The sequence below is a fragment of the Enhydra lutris genome, unplaced genomic scaffold (genome assembly GCF_002288905.1).
Source record: "Enhydra lutris kenyoni isolate GAN:26980312 unplaced genomic scaffold, ASM228890v2 scaffoldscaffold48, whole genome shotgun sequence".
NCBI classification, from domain to species: domain Eukaryota; kingdom Metazoa; phylum Chordata; class Mammalia; order Carnivora; family Mustelidae; genus Enhydra; species Enhydra lutris.
This window is the reverse complement of record NW_019154132.1, coordinates 11,548,825-11,565,196: the sequence shown is the minus strand read 5'-3', so window position 1 is coordinate 11,565,196 and position 16,372 is coordinate 11,548,825. Positions and strand designations below refer to the sequence as shown.

The window sequence follows — 16,372 nt, the reverse complement described above, 5'->3', positions numbered from 1 at the left end:
CTTAGCCCCCGGGTAAATTAATATACGAAATAAATATAAAGATGCCACATAGATCCCCTTCTTATCAGCATTTGGAGCTTGGGTCCCCCAGGATGCATAATGGAGATGGGTGATAGCCAAGGAGCCGGGACAGAACATGGCCCTCCTCTTGCCTCCTGCGCAAACCTCAGCTCCTGTTCAACCAGAATGCCTGCTGCAGAAATTAGAAACAGTACCAACCCAAAGAATGATACCTCGGCACCAGCAGGATGGAGGGCAGCCCACATTGTGGAAGGGACGGAACAGGTTTTGTGGATTAATCAGCATGCTGTGGGCAAATGAGAAAGAAAAATCAAGGACAAGTCTATGAATTTTGGGCCATTGGACTGGAGAAGCAGAAAAATAATTTGGGGGTGTAAGTAAGAGACTCCACTTAAAATCCTAAATCGGAATCTTATTCTGGTTTAATTGGTTTAGGATAGGTCCTGAGCATTCAGGTTTTTAAAGCCCCCATGGCAATTCTAATCTTCAGCCAAGGTTGAGAATCATTGGGTGAGAGGAACTTCTGTTTGGACATTTAGACCTGGCCCTCCCAAGAGAGGGGGTTACAGTGGAGATCCAGGGAGCAAACCCGCCTGGTGGGATGAGGTTGCTGAAGAGAGAGAGAGAGAGAGAGAGAGGGAAGTGGGGAGAGAGTGGAAAGGGAGACAGGGATTGGAGGGGAGAGAGAGAGGATAGAGTTAGGGGGAGACAGAGAGAGTACAGTAGAAAGTGAATATGGGGGCATCTAAGGGGCATGAGGGGCAAGGGGACAGCAAAATAGCAAAAATGATCAGATGGTAGAAAACCAAGAGGGTCCAGGAGTCATCTTTGTAGCTTAAAGCTGGTGGGTGTCTTCAAGGTGCCATTGCTCATGTGTGAGCAGGAGCTGTTTGTAGGAAAGCCTGGCAGGACAGTGAGCAGAGGGGTGACAGGGGGATACACTGCAAAGGCAGCAATGAGCTCAGTCCCTACATTAAGGAATCACCAGGTCCCAGCTGTTGTCAGGGACATTTCCATTGTAGGAGGTCTGCTAACTTGTTGAGTTTATTGACAAAACATGAACCCAGGTTTTCCTTGCCTTCTGGCCTCAGGTGCAACTGTGATCATCTCACATGCTTCTGTTGGAAGTTGGCATGAAAATACGGGGCCAGGGGGTCCTTTAATTCTATTATTCTGCTGGGCTAGGGAGATGCAGCATGAGTATTAGCACTTTAAGAATTATATACAGAAAGCCCACCAAACCCCTTGTTATCTACTAGTCCCTAACCCACAGACCTCCACTGTTGCTGTACTGATAAAACACAGAAATTATTACTTTTATGACAATCATTGGATGCTACGAGATTAGGAGGATAAAACTATAGAACATTAATTTTTGGCTGCCAATCTGTGCCTGCCCAGCCTGACTCACATAGATCCACGTGGCAGACAGCTCTAGAAGGATATAAAAAATTGTTCTCTGAAATGAGGGACAGAATGATTGGCCTCTTCAAAGTGTTAATGAAGTGAGCAATAGATTAACTAGAATTTGGAAGGCTGTGGGTCCATCTCCCGGGTTTCAGAGGCTGCGGTATCCTTGGTGGATCAGGCAGCCAAGAGCTGTCCACAGCAGCCACATTGAACAGCAGTTAAAGGAACCATACGTGCTAGCAGAACCTCCCCGAAAAGCCATTCCTGTAAAGATCTACAAACTTGCCATCTTCTTGGCCCTTGGGAAACAGATGTGCTTGACAGATAAGCTTCCTGTCCCATTCCAGGCTATGGAGAAAGACAGTCCAATAAGCAACAAGGTAAGTTCATAGTAAAGGAAGTGTGTAGCATAAGAACCTCACTGAATGCGTGATACAGGAACTTTGGGAAATCTCTTCTAGAGAAATTGACTTTTAAGCTGAGACTTGAAGCGTAAGTATGGTTCTGCCAGGCACAGGCCAAGGAGAAGTGTGTCTTGGGAAGTAAAAATGTCTGAGGTGTTCCAAGCAGAGACAATAGCATGAGGGAAGGCCCAGAGCAGCAGAGCTCTGCTCATTTAAGAAACAGAAAAGGATCCAGTATGGGTGGGCTGTAGATCTGGAGGCAGACAGGGGGGCAGGGCAAGGCCAGGTAGGCTGGGTAAAGGAGCTTGAGTATTTTCCGAAGGCGTTGGTGGGGATCCCTTGGAGGCAGGAGAGTGCCATGAGCAGATTTCTCTTTTGGAAAGATTACTGGATTACTAGTAGCTTGTGGTATGGAAAGTGGATTGAAGGATGCAAGAAAGCCCAGCAAGTAGACAATTACATCTTTCATCCCTTCGAGATGAAGGAAGCTGGAGTGGAGTGCAGCAGACAAACATTTAGATATGGTTTCATAGGATCCTGCATGGGGCTGGGGAAGAGTTGACAATTGACTAAGAAGATAGTGGTGACTTTCATTTTGGCCCCCATCTTTCTTTCCTTCCTTCTTTCCTTCCTTCCTCTCTTCCTTCTGCCCTCCCTCCCTCCCTCCTTCCTGCTTCTTCTCCTCCTCCTCCGTCTCTCTCTCTCTCTCCCACCACCTTTCAACATATATTCCGGCAAGCCATAAAAAAGTAATTCCAGGGGCATTCTGCCTTCAGCTCAGGTCATGATCCCAGACTCCTGGGATCAAGTCCTATGTCAGGTTCCCTGCTCAGTGGAGAGTCTGCTTCTCTCTCTCCCTCTACCCCTCCCCCCCCCCAACTCATGTGCATGTTCTCGCTCTCTCCCTCTCTCTCTCTCAAATAAATAAATAAATAAATCTTAAAAATAAAGAAATAAAAAAAAAAGAAGTGGTCCCACTTCAGTACGAGCATCTCCTCCCCAAGCCTCTCGCTGGCTTCCCTTCGTCAAATATTTGCCCTCTTGCCTGATACCGTGTTTGTTTTCATTACTTTTCCGCTGACAGTTCACACACCTGTAACTTTCTTTGCACTTTTCTCTGTGAAACTACAGACTTCATGAACTTACCTCAGGAACTTTCCTTTGTGGAACCTTATGCTGAAGGAAACAAAAATGAAGTAAATAAAGAGAAACTTTCCAGGCCTCTAGGGGAATGTCCTTATTTGCTAACTATCTTGTATAAAATGGGCATAGAAATTAGGAGCCCTAATTTCTAGTATACAAGGTAAACAAAGTGAATTAATTAAAACAATCCATTTGGAGTGCATTCAGGTCTCCTTGTTGACCCCAAATTCCTAACCACAGCTCTTTGGGGATTTACTTTCTGTCCCTTAAACCTTTCCTGGCTTATCATAAGAAGCAGATGTGCAGAAGACAATGGAATGCACATCTCATAGAACTCCAGTGTTGGTCAAAATGATAAGGTAGGGGAGCAGAATTTCCACCCAAAATGTGCCTCTTTGACATGAAGAGTATTTTAGGCTCATTATTATTTTTTTATTGTGTTATGTTAGTCACCATACAGTACATCATTAATTTTTGATAATGTGTTCCATGATTCACTGTTTGCATATAACACCCAGTGCTCCGTGCAATCCCCGCCCTCCTTAAAACCCAAAACTGGCTCACCCATCCCCCTACCACCTCCCTTCTAAAACCCTCCATCTGTTTCCCAAAGTCCTTAGTCTCTCATGGTTCGTTAACTCCCATTTCTTCCCTTTATTTTTCCCTTCCCCATGCTATTCCTTATGTTCCACAAATAATTGAAACCATATGATAAGTGACTTTCTCTGTTTGACTTACTTCACTTAGCATAATCTCCTCCAGTCTCATTCATGTTGATGCAAAGTTGGGTGTTCATCCTTTCTGATGGCTGAGTAATAGTCCAGAAACAGAAGGCTCAGGAAAAGCCTTGGACCTTCCCTTATTTCCAAAAAGAATTTTGATAGGAGGTCTGCTCCAGGAACGGAGCTATTATCACCATAGATAAACACAGTGTAATATGAACCAGGTGAGGTAGACCTAGCAAAGTCTATTGAAAGATTTTATTTCATTAATAATTAATTAATTTAGAGTGGGGGGGTTGGGGAGGGGCGAAGGGAAAGGGAGAGAGAGGAAGAATCTCAGGCAAGCTCCATGCTTAGCATGGAGCCCAATGCAGGACTCGATCTCACCACCCTGTGATCATGACCTGAGCCGAAATCAAGAGTCGGATGCTTAACCAACAGAACCACCCAGGTGCCCTGAGTATCTGTACATATGAAACAGTAAATCCCCATTCCCTTCCTCCCTCAAGCCCTGATAAACACCATTCTACTTTCTGTATCTATGAATTTGATGACTCTAGGTAGAATCAGACAATATATTTTTGTGTGTGTGTGACTGGCTAATTTCATTTAACATAATATCCCCAAGGTTCATTCATGTTGTAGCATGTGTCAAAATTTCTTTCTTTTTTAAGGCTTAATAATTTTCCATTGCTTATCTATAGCACATTTTATGTTTCTGTTCATGCATGAATGGACACTTGGGTGCTTCTGTGTTTTCTCTATTGAGAATAGTGCTGCTATGAACACAGGTATACAGATAATACCTTTGAGTTCTTGCTGTCAGTTCTTTTGGGTATAGATAAGGAAGTTGAATTGCTAGATCATATGGTAATTTTATATTTAATTTTTTTTTAAAGATTTTTTATTTATTTATTTGACAGAGAGCGATCACAAGTAGACAGAGAGGCAGGCAGAGAGAGAGAGAGAGAGAGAGAGAGAGAGAGAGAGGGAAGCAGGCTCCCTGCTGAGCAGAGAGCCCGATGCGGGACTCGATCCCAGGACCCTGAGATCATGACCCGAGCCGAAGGCAGCGGCTCAACCCACTGAGCCACCCAGGCGCCCTATATTTAATTTTTTGAGTAACTGCCACATTGTTTTCCATGGCAGTTAAACTGTTTTTTTGTACCTCACAACTGTGCATAAGGGTTCCGATTTCTCCACAACCTCTCCAACACTTGATATTTTATTGATGGTGGCCATCCTAATGGTTGTGAAGTGGTATCTAGTTATAGTTTTGATTTGCATTTCCCTAAAAATAAGTGATGTTGAGTATCTTTTTATGTGTTTGTTGACCATTTGTATCTCTTCTTTGGAAAGATGTCTATTGGGTCTCTTGTCCATTTTTCATTGGATTGTTTGGGTTTATTTCTTGCTATTGTTGAGTTGGAGGAGTTCTTTGTATATTATGTACACTAATCCTCTATCAAGTATATGATTTGAGAATATTTTTCCCTTTCCATAGGTTTCCTTTTCAATTTATTAATTGTGTCCTTTGAGAGACAGAGATGGCCCCTTAAATTTCATGCTTCTCTAGCCTCACCTCAGGTCTGACCCTCATATTAGTCCTTGTCTCTTCCACAAGGCTTTGACAAATCTGAAGTATCTAAAACAACCAAGAGTGCACTTGGATTTCTGAAGTTAAGCTCAGAATTTTATTCTTCCCTCTGAAATCTTTTGATAACCTGAGGTATCCAAATTTGAATGCTGTTTCTGAAGCATGACCTCGCCTATCCTAATTATTACAAGAGATAAGGAGCCTCAAAGAAAGGTTGCTAGGACCCCTCCATGCCATCCCTAAGAAGAGAGAAGCTTTAGAACTCTGATTAAAGGCTCACAATGGGCCAGGTGCTATTTTATTTTACATGTGTTAACTCTCTTAATCCTGACAACACCTTTACAATATGGATCCTGTTTGCACTCCTCACTTTTCACGCGAAGGCAGGGGACAGCAGGGCTGAATAAATTGCTGAAGGTAAGACAGCTAATAGGTTGCAGAACTCAGATTTGGATCACAGAAGGCTGGTTCCAGATTCTGTCCTCTTAACCAATTATAAACTGTAGTTGATACATCATGTTTCTCATATTTAATTTTAAAAGTTATTTCAGATTTTGGCATCTTTCAGTGCAGTTGGTTTCCAGCATACTGCATTTTTTGGGCTTTGCTTAGACATCGTGGCTCCTCTCCTAGCATTTCTTTTCCTTCTCTTGGCTACCAGAAATGACTTCTATTCTATACTCACATGAGCAAGATCTGAGCCTCCTGTAAACCCATCCCTTCCTACTGAACGCTCTGTCCATGGCTATATTCAGTAGCTGAAATCAGGGCCAACAGTTAAACCCCTCTTACCTCTAAAAGGCATATTGTAGTAGAACAATAGTGGTCGATCTTGGTCCCTCCGACCCCAACAGGTTTGGAGGGCTAATGAAAAGCTACACCTGACTCTTAGGTACAGAAAAGCAAACCCGCTTGTCTGGCTGAGAGTCAGGGAATGATGCCGTCTCAGCAAGTTCAATGTCTCAGCAGGTCATACCTCTCAGGGAAAGGAATAATTCGTGTCCTCACATACTCTCTTTGGCTGATGATGTGTCTGATGTTCTCCCATGTTCTTTCGCCAACACGGAATTCTAACGGATTAGGTAAAATAGCCAAGTCCAGCTTATGAAATAGGATGTCCCTTTGAATCAAGTCTGTTTATCCAGAAAAGAATCACTTCTATAGGTTTGTGGAACACCTCAGCTGTTGACAAATGATTCCCATGGCTTCTCTTCATCTCCCTTGGCTCCAGAACCCCACTGATCTTGAGGATAAAATGGCTCCACCACCAACCTGCCCCTGCCATCCTAATTATTGTGACTTGTCATTTTCTGCAGGGTCCTATGGATCTACTCTGAGACGGGTACGTGGGTGTATCCTGTGTTAGCCAAACTCAGCCCGGTGGGTCTAACAGCATTCTTCTCTCTCAGCTACATCTTTAGTGCTGGCATCTATCTACTTGGAGAGAAGCTCAACCACTGGAAATGGGGTCAGTTTATTTCTCTTTTACCTATAGAGGCATGCCTTCGTTACACGCTCTCCACCCCTCCTGGAAACAGAAGGAGAAACTAGTCCAAAAGCAGAAGGCAGTAATGCTTAATGCCTTTGTCCAAAGGATTCAGACAGGTCATACCAAAGTAGGCAGAGGGAAAGCCTGGGGGAACTTCGGATTTTCTCAAAGGACCCCATCAAATTATCTCCCCTCCTCCCCCAAACAATACCTCATTTAACTTCAAGGCTAAAAATAATCTTGTTTAGAGAGCTCAGGACCCAGAGAGCAAGGTGTCACCTCCCCGAGCATGAAAAAAAAAAAAAAAAAGAACTTAGGTTCTTCCTCCTGTAAGTGAGGGACTGGGGGATACCAATTGTTACATGTCAAAGTTTCCTTTTTTGAAGGATAAGGGTCCAGAGATCCTCTTTGTTCTTCTAACCTCAGCAGTGCCTTCCCAGATGATTTCCCATCTTTCTGCATTTAGATTGCCTCTCAACCCTTAGTAAAACATTTACCAGATAAAATCACATCCTATACTTGAGATGGGAATTCTCATTTAAACAGGGTCTTGGGCAAAGTGAATATGTCAGTAAGCTAAGCTTTCTAATTATAGGCAGCTGGAACCATGTTGCTTCTTAAAAACAACAACAAACAAACTAAACCAAAAAACCTTAACTCAGCTGATTTTAAAATGGAATATTTTATCCTCCTCCTTGCTTCTTCCACCAGCCCACCCCCAGAATATTATTTTGTTGGAAAAGTAACTGTCAAAGAGTCAGGTTGCAAAATAATCATGATTTTCCCATCCCCAAAGGGAAGTACAGGAAGCATACCCTGATTTTGTATATAAGGAAACAAGAGTCACATACAGTCCCCCCACATCACACGCCCACATGCCATTCTGTTCTATCAAAATAGAAATGGCACAAGTGGCATCTTCCACCCAATCTATAAACTGGTGTGGAAACATAAGCCCGTGTAAGCAAAAACAACAACACCAACAACAAACCCAACAACAAAAAAACCCACAACGGTTTCATAAGAGTGTATATTTCTTTCTTTCTTTTTTTTTAAAGATTTTATTTATTTAATTGACAGAAAGAGAGAGAGAGATCACAAGTGGAGATCACAAGTAGGCAGAGAGGCAGGCAGGGGGAGGGGGCAGACTCCCTGCTGAGCAGAGAGCCCGATGCGATGCGGGGCTCGATCCCAGGACCCTAAGATCATGACCTGAGCCAAAGGCAGAGGCTTTAACCCACTGAGCCACTCAGGCACCCCCAGAGTGTATATTTCTGAGAAGAAAATGAGACCTCAGAGAAATAAGCATGCCATTTGGCTTTTTCACATGTTTTCTACTCTTGGAGAATGTAACTGGTTGGGGAAATCTCAAAGACACTATCCTTGAAAGCAAACACTTAAAACACGGAATACTAAAATTTACTCCCAAAATCAGGATTCCAACTCACAGGAATCCAGAGAGGAGGAAAAAAAAAAAAAATGTGTTGACATTTCAGATGTGTTGACATCTAATTCTAACTAGTTTGGCTCCTTGAAGTTCTTGGTAAGGATTTTTGATGCCTCCCCCAAATCTATATGAAAATTAAGAAAAAAAAAAAAAGAAGAAGAAAGGAAGGAAGAAACTAATCCATTTGAAATTTGCAGAGAAAAACTTGATTACTCAGAGCTTATGGAACAATAACCTTTTTAAACAATTGTCTGAATTATGATTAACTTCTAAGTTGTTACTCCACAGTGACTTTAAGACATCTGCTAAATTAAAAAATTTTTCACCAAATTTAATATTATTTTCAACACAAAGCTCTTTTAAATAAGCTTCATTGGTTAAGAACTTCATCCAATTTTTTGCTACAGTTAGGTCCCAATGAGCAAATAGGCTAGCATCTCCATGTGGACCCACACACGTGCACATGTGGACATTGGGGTGAGTGACAGTCACACACATAGGTGGCCATATGTCCCTGTCCTCTGTCTAGATTTTTAACCCCTAAAGAATAGACTGGCCAAGGGGCACTTGGGTGGCTCAGTGGGTTAAAGCCTCTGCCTTCAGCTCAGGTCATGATCCCAGGGTCCTGGGATCAAGCCCCACATCGGGCTCTCTGCTTGGCAGGGAGCCTGCCTCCTCCCCACCCCCCACCTGCCTCTCTGCCTACTTGTGATCTCTATCTGTCAAATAAATAAATAAAATCTTAAAAAAAAAAAAGAATAGACTGGGCCAAAAGTCCTATATAGCATCAGAATAGGATCATAAATGGGTTAAGTTCTAAATGGATCGTAATTACAAATGGTCTAGTAAGAATTAAAAGAGAAATTAGATCACTTAACATCCCAGTTGCAGTGAACACTTTAAATTGCCTAAAACTAAACAGAGCTATCAATGTGAGCACATTTTTCTGTGTCTTATTCTGCTTAAAACACTTTAAGCCTTCCCCAGTTTACAGATGAAAGTCCAAACTCTTGGAATGACACACAGGGGGCTCTGTGAACCAGTCCCGTGGCTTTTGCTCTCCGTTGTCTAAATGCATGCATCAGCAGAACCACCAAATTACTTGTTTTCTTTACACATTGATGTTGTCCCTCCCCTCTGTGGGTTTTAGTGTCTCACAACACCCAGTCTTTGCCTGTCTCACACCCACTTAATCATATCAACTCACCTCTTCCAGGAAGCCGCCTATGGTCTGCACAGAGATGGGTTTTTACACAAAACCCTGAGTTCTTAAGGGTTATGAGTGTGTCTTATCCATCTTTGACTCTCCAAGGACTCTCCTTTGGAGTATCCAATGGATCAATCAATGCAGACAGAGGACGTCTAAGGACTTTTCCCTCTAGGCATTAAATGGGACTTGGTGCACAGGGCTTCTGGGGACAGCAGTCAAGGAGAGACGATAATGATTGGAGATGCAAGTATTGGGCAGAGAGTTTAAGCAGCACAGATGATGGTGTTGTGGTATACTGGTTGGAGAGCTGTTGAAAAATAGATGCACGTTAGGGCAGACAGTGCAAAGTAGGGGTAAGGACACTGGAATTGAAATTTAAAAAACCAGGGTATGTCTCTCACCTGGCCACAAACCAACCATGTAAGCTGTGCCAAAACACTTCAACTTCTCAGTGATGGGATAACTCTAAGTCAGGTGACCACCCCTGCTAGTTTGCCTAGGACAGCCCCGGTGAATGCCTGCCACGGGAGTGTGCATGTGATTTAGCATTGTTGAGGTGTGGACGATCACTAATGTGCTTCTTCTATCTCTGAGCCTCTCCAAATCTGTTCTGGATCTGTGGAGACATGTAAGCAGCTGCATCTTCTGTCCAAATCCAGGGCTAACCCTACTTTGTCACCTCTTTACACACATGAGCTTTCTTGGATGACAGCACAATTCTAAGGAGAGCTTTGGTGATGCCATGGGAGGCAGTGGTTGGGAGAAAAGTTCTGTGCCAGACTGCCTGGGTTCCTACCTTGGTCCTGCTATTGGTAGACCCATGACCCTAAGCAAGGCACTTAATATCTTTGTCTTCCAGCTTTCCTTGTGCGTCATGGAGACAGCACTAGCACCCTCCTCCTGACATCGTGGAGGACCATAAAGGACTTGAGAAGTGTCAAGTGACCAAAACAGGGCCTGGCACGTGGTATTCATTGCTGTTAAGCTCATTCTCCCTCCTTAAAAATCAGTAACCTTTCCTATGTGGGTATCCCATCCTGTCCTTCAATTGTATGCATCTGAATTGTATGCATCTGTATGCAGCTGAAGGCGATGAAAAGCAACAATTGCATAGCTGAAATATCAGTCAAGACCCATCTAATATGGAAGCATCTCTCTGGTAATAGTCCTTAACCTTTATTCCACATTATGAAGGCACCGGGGGAGTCTTAAAAATGCTAATTCTCGGGTCCACCCCAGACCAATTAAATCCCTATCTATGGAGATGGGAACTTGACATTGATATTTTTTTTAAAGCTGTCCAGTTATTTTAATCTGTAGTTAGGGTCAAGAGCCATGATCTCAGAGTAGGGCTTCCCAAACTTATGTGCTTCCAAATCTTGTTAAAATGAGGCTCTTGTTAAAATATAAATTCTCATTCAGGAGATCTAAGGTACAGTGTGGGATTCCCTCCTTCTAATGTGTATACCCGAAGATTCCAATGCTACTGCTCTGTGGCAGTGACGGCCACACTCGCTGAATGTCTACCTACTTTCTTCCTCCTCATGCGTCATGTCAGAGAAGAGAGAGAAGGGCAGTAGTAAGAGGTGATACCAGTAGTCAAATGTGAACTTGGATAGCGGGTGTTATCCTTCAGGAGTACACGGGTGCATGGATCTGGCTCTGGGTACCAGGGAGACAAAGCTGTCAGGCCCTCAGGAAGGTCCTGCTGGTCCTCAAGAAGAAGCTGGGGCTCAAAGAGCTCTAGAGAGTTTCCAGAGAGCCATCATTCCTGACTTGTCACCATGTCCCCCCTTCCTTCTGCTAGCTTTTATGTGTCATAGGACAGAGGGCTGGACAAGCACAGGGTCACATACAGAGACCAGAGACCCACCAGGAAAGATTCAGTTTCTATTTTGGGGGCATAGTTAGATGGAATGTAGATTTCAAACAATAGTAGAATCAGGCAAGGGGAAGCAGGCTCCGCAGATCATTATAAGCTTGGGCCACCATATCTGAGCACCTAGGGAAGCCCCAGACAGATTCTTTTCACCCTAATTGGAAAAAAAGGGTTGCCAAGGGATTCCAGGATAGGCCTCCTTGTCTGTCTGCCACTGGAGTGCCGAATTTTCTTTCTTCCTTTCTTTCTTCCTTCCCTCCCTCACTCACTCACTCTCTTTCTTTCTTTCTTTCTTTCTTTCTTTCTTCTTTCTCTCTTTCTCTTTCTCTCTTTTTCTTGATAAGACACAAGACTGCTGACATCAAGACAGGAGTTCCTCAGAAAGAAAAACACAACCTAAAGGATCTATCAGGCACAAAAAGGAACTAAGTGCTCCCAGCTGGACTTGGCAGGGCCTCTTCTAGGTAGGTGTGGCTGGAGAGGCAATCAGCTTATCTCTGGCCCTTGACCCCTCTGCTAACATTCCTGAGGGCTGTGTGCCAGGAGTCAGACTATCCTTTGTCAGGACCTGAGACCATAAATCCTTTCCCCCCTAAGGAGAGTTCAAAAGCTGAAAATTCAACTCTAACCAAGTGACTTTGTGTCTATGGTTTGGAGAAAAGGACATTAAAACCTTCCTTTAATACTATTTTCTGTAGACCAGGTTTTTTTAAGAGATATTTTATTGCTGAAAGCTACTTAGAGGCCATCTTTGGTTTTAGCCATGAAGAAATTTAAGGTTTTTTCTGCCTTGCACATTGCCTCTGATCATTTCATAACAAAAGACTCTTATCAGGAGATAACTCCATGTGTATTTTGAAAGCATGGTACCACAGGAGCAGCATTTGGTTAATAACAGAAATATATCTCCTTTTTGCCTTTCTTGTCCTAATTTCATCTCCCTCAGCTCGGAATCCATGTTGGATTATTGCTTCTCCTTCTTTCACTGCCTCTTTTCCCACAAGGATTTCTCCAGCCAGAACCTCAGCTCCATCTCCTTCATGCTACGTCTGCACTGAAACTTTTACTCATTCACGTTCAAACCTCATTCTTATAACACCTCCTATCTTCCCAACCATCTGCCTTCTCACCCTTTTCCAAGCCAACCCACGGAAACTAGGCAAATGTTCTTCAAATTTTCAGTTCAAAGTCTAGCAGCACTAGCTTTTGTGATTGTAGACACATAGGTGTAAATCTTAGTGAATATAATGTTTTTACTTGCTCTGTCTTCTGACTATTGGAATAATAAGGAATATAATTATATATGGTATCCATAGTGATGTTGATTAATTTTTTTTTTTTTTTTGCTGTGACAGCAGAAAACTTTTGGATCTTGCACAAGACAAACATTAAATGTTTGGCCTAGGATATCTCTATTCCTTGGTACTATCTAACAGAGGATAAAGAAAGGACTAAAATGAATCAGGGTTGGGCTTAGCTTCCTAACTGCCAACTAGGAGGCATTCCACTGGAAAAATTACCCTTCCATGAAGGAAAGAAGGATAACAAACAACATTATTTCCCAATCAGAATATGAAATCCATGTTGTGGACTTTGTTTGAGTAAGATAATACAACGTATTACTAAGTCAACAGCTCCCTAATCTCCAGCCATGTATTGGAATCAGAGTCAGAGATAAATTCTGAAGACTCAGAGAAGCCTAGAGACTGCTCAGCTCCAAGAGAATTCAAGAATAAGGACTCACCTTCCACCTGCTATGAACAAAAGAAAAATATGATTTCTGTGATGTTCACACACGTAAATCACTACAGAAGAGATGACTGTTGGAAGTCAGTCCCAAGACACATTTTGGGATGATGCCTTCTCTAGTGTATTTGTGGGCCTATGTCAATGTCTTAGTGCTCTGTCTAGGTTCTTAGTGTTAGATGTGGGAGACTCTGATCCCAGGAAGGAGCCACCTGCTTTCCTCCCCAAAAGAACTTCTGGCCATCACTTCTCCTGGCTTGTTCTCTCTAAGCCTTCAGTATCTGTTTTATTTCATCCATGGAGAAGGACTCTCCAATCCTGGGCACCTGGGGTTGGAGGAGTGTGGTTATGATTACAGTTAAACTCGAATGGCTGGGGTTGGTAAGAGGGTTTTAGAAGCCTTCAGAGGGACTGCAAGGGCAACTAAGTTGAGAAGTTTATGTTGCCCAAGCTCTTGAAAATGAAGGAATTAATGTGTCATTCAGCTGACAAAGGATTTATTACAGGCAAAGAGTGTATGCTTCAGAAAAGAGAAGGTTCTGGGTTTGTACTTGGAGACTTAACATACAGAAGACCTGATGGGGCAGGAGAGAGTCTACATCAAAAAATGAGTGAGAGCATAAATGAAAAAGACATAAAGCTGCGTAGCTTAGGAAAGCTTCCCTAGAGTGACTGAGGATATCTGGATTGATGCGCAGAAGAAGAAGAAGAAGAGAGAGCACTGTACTTAGAAATGTTGAGAGGCATTAATATAGGATGACCCCAAGGGCTTTGTGATTAGGAGTCGGCTGTCCTAGAAAATCAGTGTGATGAAGGAGACTTCAAGTCATCAGTCACTATCACCTCTGAGAGGGCAATTCTAGCAAAATAAAATTAGTAGAAGACATTTAAGGGCACAACTGATGGACTGGGGCAGGACTTGAAGGGTAAAGCATGGAAGTAGAAGCATGAGGTTTCTATGGCACTGAGTCAGGACTAACAGGGCTGTGGAATGCGCAAGGAGAGGCTGATTTGAGAAAAGTTTTCAAAGTAGGATTGATAACATTTACAACAGGTGGGAAGGATAATGTGCTAATGGAGTGTTAGAAACTTCAGAGCATATGCAAAGATTTATGATCAATAAATAGAGAGGTACCAACTTGTTGTTGAATGGAAGTCATTCTAGAAATGCAGGGCTATAATTTTAGCAGAAGAAAGCCTTTCCAGTGAGCTCACTAATATCCAATCAATATGCCAGTACTCCTCCATTCAGGCTGTTCAGTTGATTTCGGGAGAGGTCATGGAATGAACCCTAATTAGGTGAATCTCCACTTTTCTATTCCTTCTCTAATTTGAGGTCTCTTCATTTCCATTTGCACAATCTTAGAGTTTGTCGATGGATTGTGTGCAGCCTGTAAACACTTGGCCAAGAGCAACTTCAATCAGTGGCTCACATTTGACCTACAGAACCCTGTGAAGGCAAATGACACTATTGGTCAACAGGTTACCTATGAGTCAAGCACCAGTGGGGACAAGAGAGCTGCTTCTTGTTCTTTCTGTAGAAGTGGAAGGTTTTCAGAACTCCACAAAGTACATCTTCTTACCTAAGTGGCTAAGTGTCCTTGACTTTCCACTGTCCCAGGTCAGGGTGAATGTCTACCCACACAAGAATACCCATTAGGGAAACCCTGAAGTCTGATGTCTCTGTTCTTCATCGTACAGGTGACACGATGAAGCCAAGGAAGAAGAGGAAGTGATCCCAGGCGGTTTTCCAAGAACAAAGGAGGAAGAAAACATGAGAGTTTCATTTCTATTCTTTCTTTTCTTTGCTTTTTTTTCTTTTCCTTTCTTTTCTTTTCTTTCCTTTTCTTTTCGGGTTGAGGGAGGTGGTGGAGCAACATAGGAAGGTAGAAAGGACAGTGAATGATATTTAAATTTAATAAGAGTGTTTATGAAGGTAGCTTAATGTGGGGACTCTGTTGTTTTTTTTGTTGTTGTTGTTTTTTGCAAGTTTACTGGACATGCCAAAAACAGCAACTGCTGTCTTAGAATCTGTTACCTTTATCTGGCCTCTGTGGTGAAAATCTGCCAAAGTCCAAGGAAATTCGTGTAAACTCAACATTAGAGAATGTTTAGAGAGAGAAAGGGATTTGGCATCACCAAAACTCTTCCCCTTCAGAGGAGGGTGTTGAGGACCTAGCTGGGAAGTAATCTGCACGAGGGCCAAGGAGCTAGTATCACAACTAAGGTGATGGCATTTGTCCCCCCGATCTTCTAACTCCCAGTCCTGTGCCATTTTTAATGACTCCAACTTTTCTAAAAACAAGTGTTTTCATCAACTAGCTATTTTCATGGGCTGCTGATCTATTTTGTTTACCTCGGTCGAGACAGGAGATGGATGCTACCGAAGTCATCTGTCCACCTGATCAGAGAGCAAATTAATTGGGGCAATGAGAAAGTAAGTTATAAAAATTATGGAGAAATCTGCCCCTCTTGTGAGCAAATATGGGGTTTTGCGACATCATCATCGAAATCTCTTCCATTCGAATATTGCTTCCTTCGTCAAATGCACATCATTCTTGGGGAGTAAGTAATGGGAAGTGACATGGCTATGAGGATCCCTGAGAATGCTTTGGTACAAAGCACTTTGCTGAGTTAGCTTATGCTTTAACAAAGCTGATGGCTAGGGGATTAACAAACACATTCACGAACTCTGCTCTGATCTTCCCAGGAAATTTTTCTGGGTGTTTATTCACAGGCACATTTTGTAAAGATCATGAATGATAAGGGTCTACTGATGGGTAAGCATGGAGTCCAGTGGTGCGTCACCAGGTCCGTGTGGGCTGGGTGTGGACAGCAGAGTAAATTGTATTTGGGTTTCCCAACCTAACACCATACAGGAGAAATTTGGCAAAAATGGTAAAATTTGGCAAAATCTATTCCTAGAACCACATCAAAACTTGATGGCTCTATGGCCAATGTGCCATATCTATTCCAAGACCAGAAAACCTCAGAAATACCAAAAACGGTCTTGAGTTAGAGAAGAGGGCAGACTGCCACAACTGGGCAGGCAGCCCCAGGATGCCTAGGACAGGCACCAACAAACCTGCTATCTTCCTAATCCTTTATCTACTAATATATAAACATGAGCCGCAAGTCTTTTTGGATTGAACTGGGAACACTATTCTTGTGGCTGTTTGAGTGCTCAGAGCACCTGGTCTCAGCAGGAGCCCAGAAGCAGTTGTCACAGTGGAAATTCCCCAAACACGAAGCCCGCAGGGGATCACCCAAATTTTCCACACCCCAAAGGTGACTGGGGCTGCAT

At 43.0% G+C, this 16,372-nt stretch overlaps 1 protein-coding gene across 1 annotated transcript in view; it reads left to right on the top strand.

The window, feature by feature from the left end:
• LOC111156764 (androgen dependent TFPI regulating protein) overlaps positions 1-14,804 on the top strand; it is a 61,331-nt gene extending 46,527 nt beyond the window's left edge. The window contains exons 5-6 of the mRNA XM_022517830.1: positions 6,614-6,765; positions 14,770-14,804. Coding sequence (XP_022373538.1) covers positions 6,614-6,765; positions 14,770-14,804 — 187 coding nt within the window. The remainder of the gene's footprint in view (positions 1-6,613; positions 6,766-14,769) is intronic.
• The last annotated feature ends 1,568 nt before the right edge of the window (positions 14,805-16,372 follow it).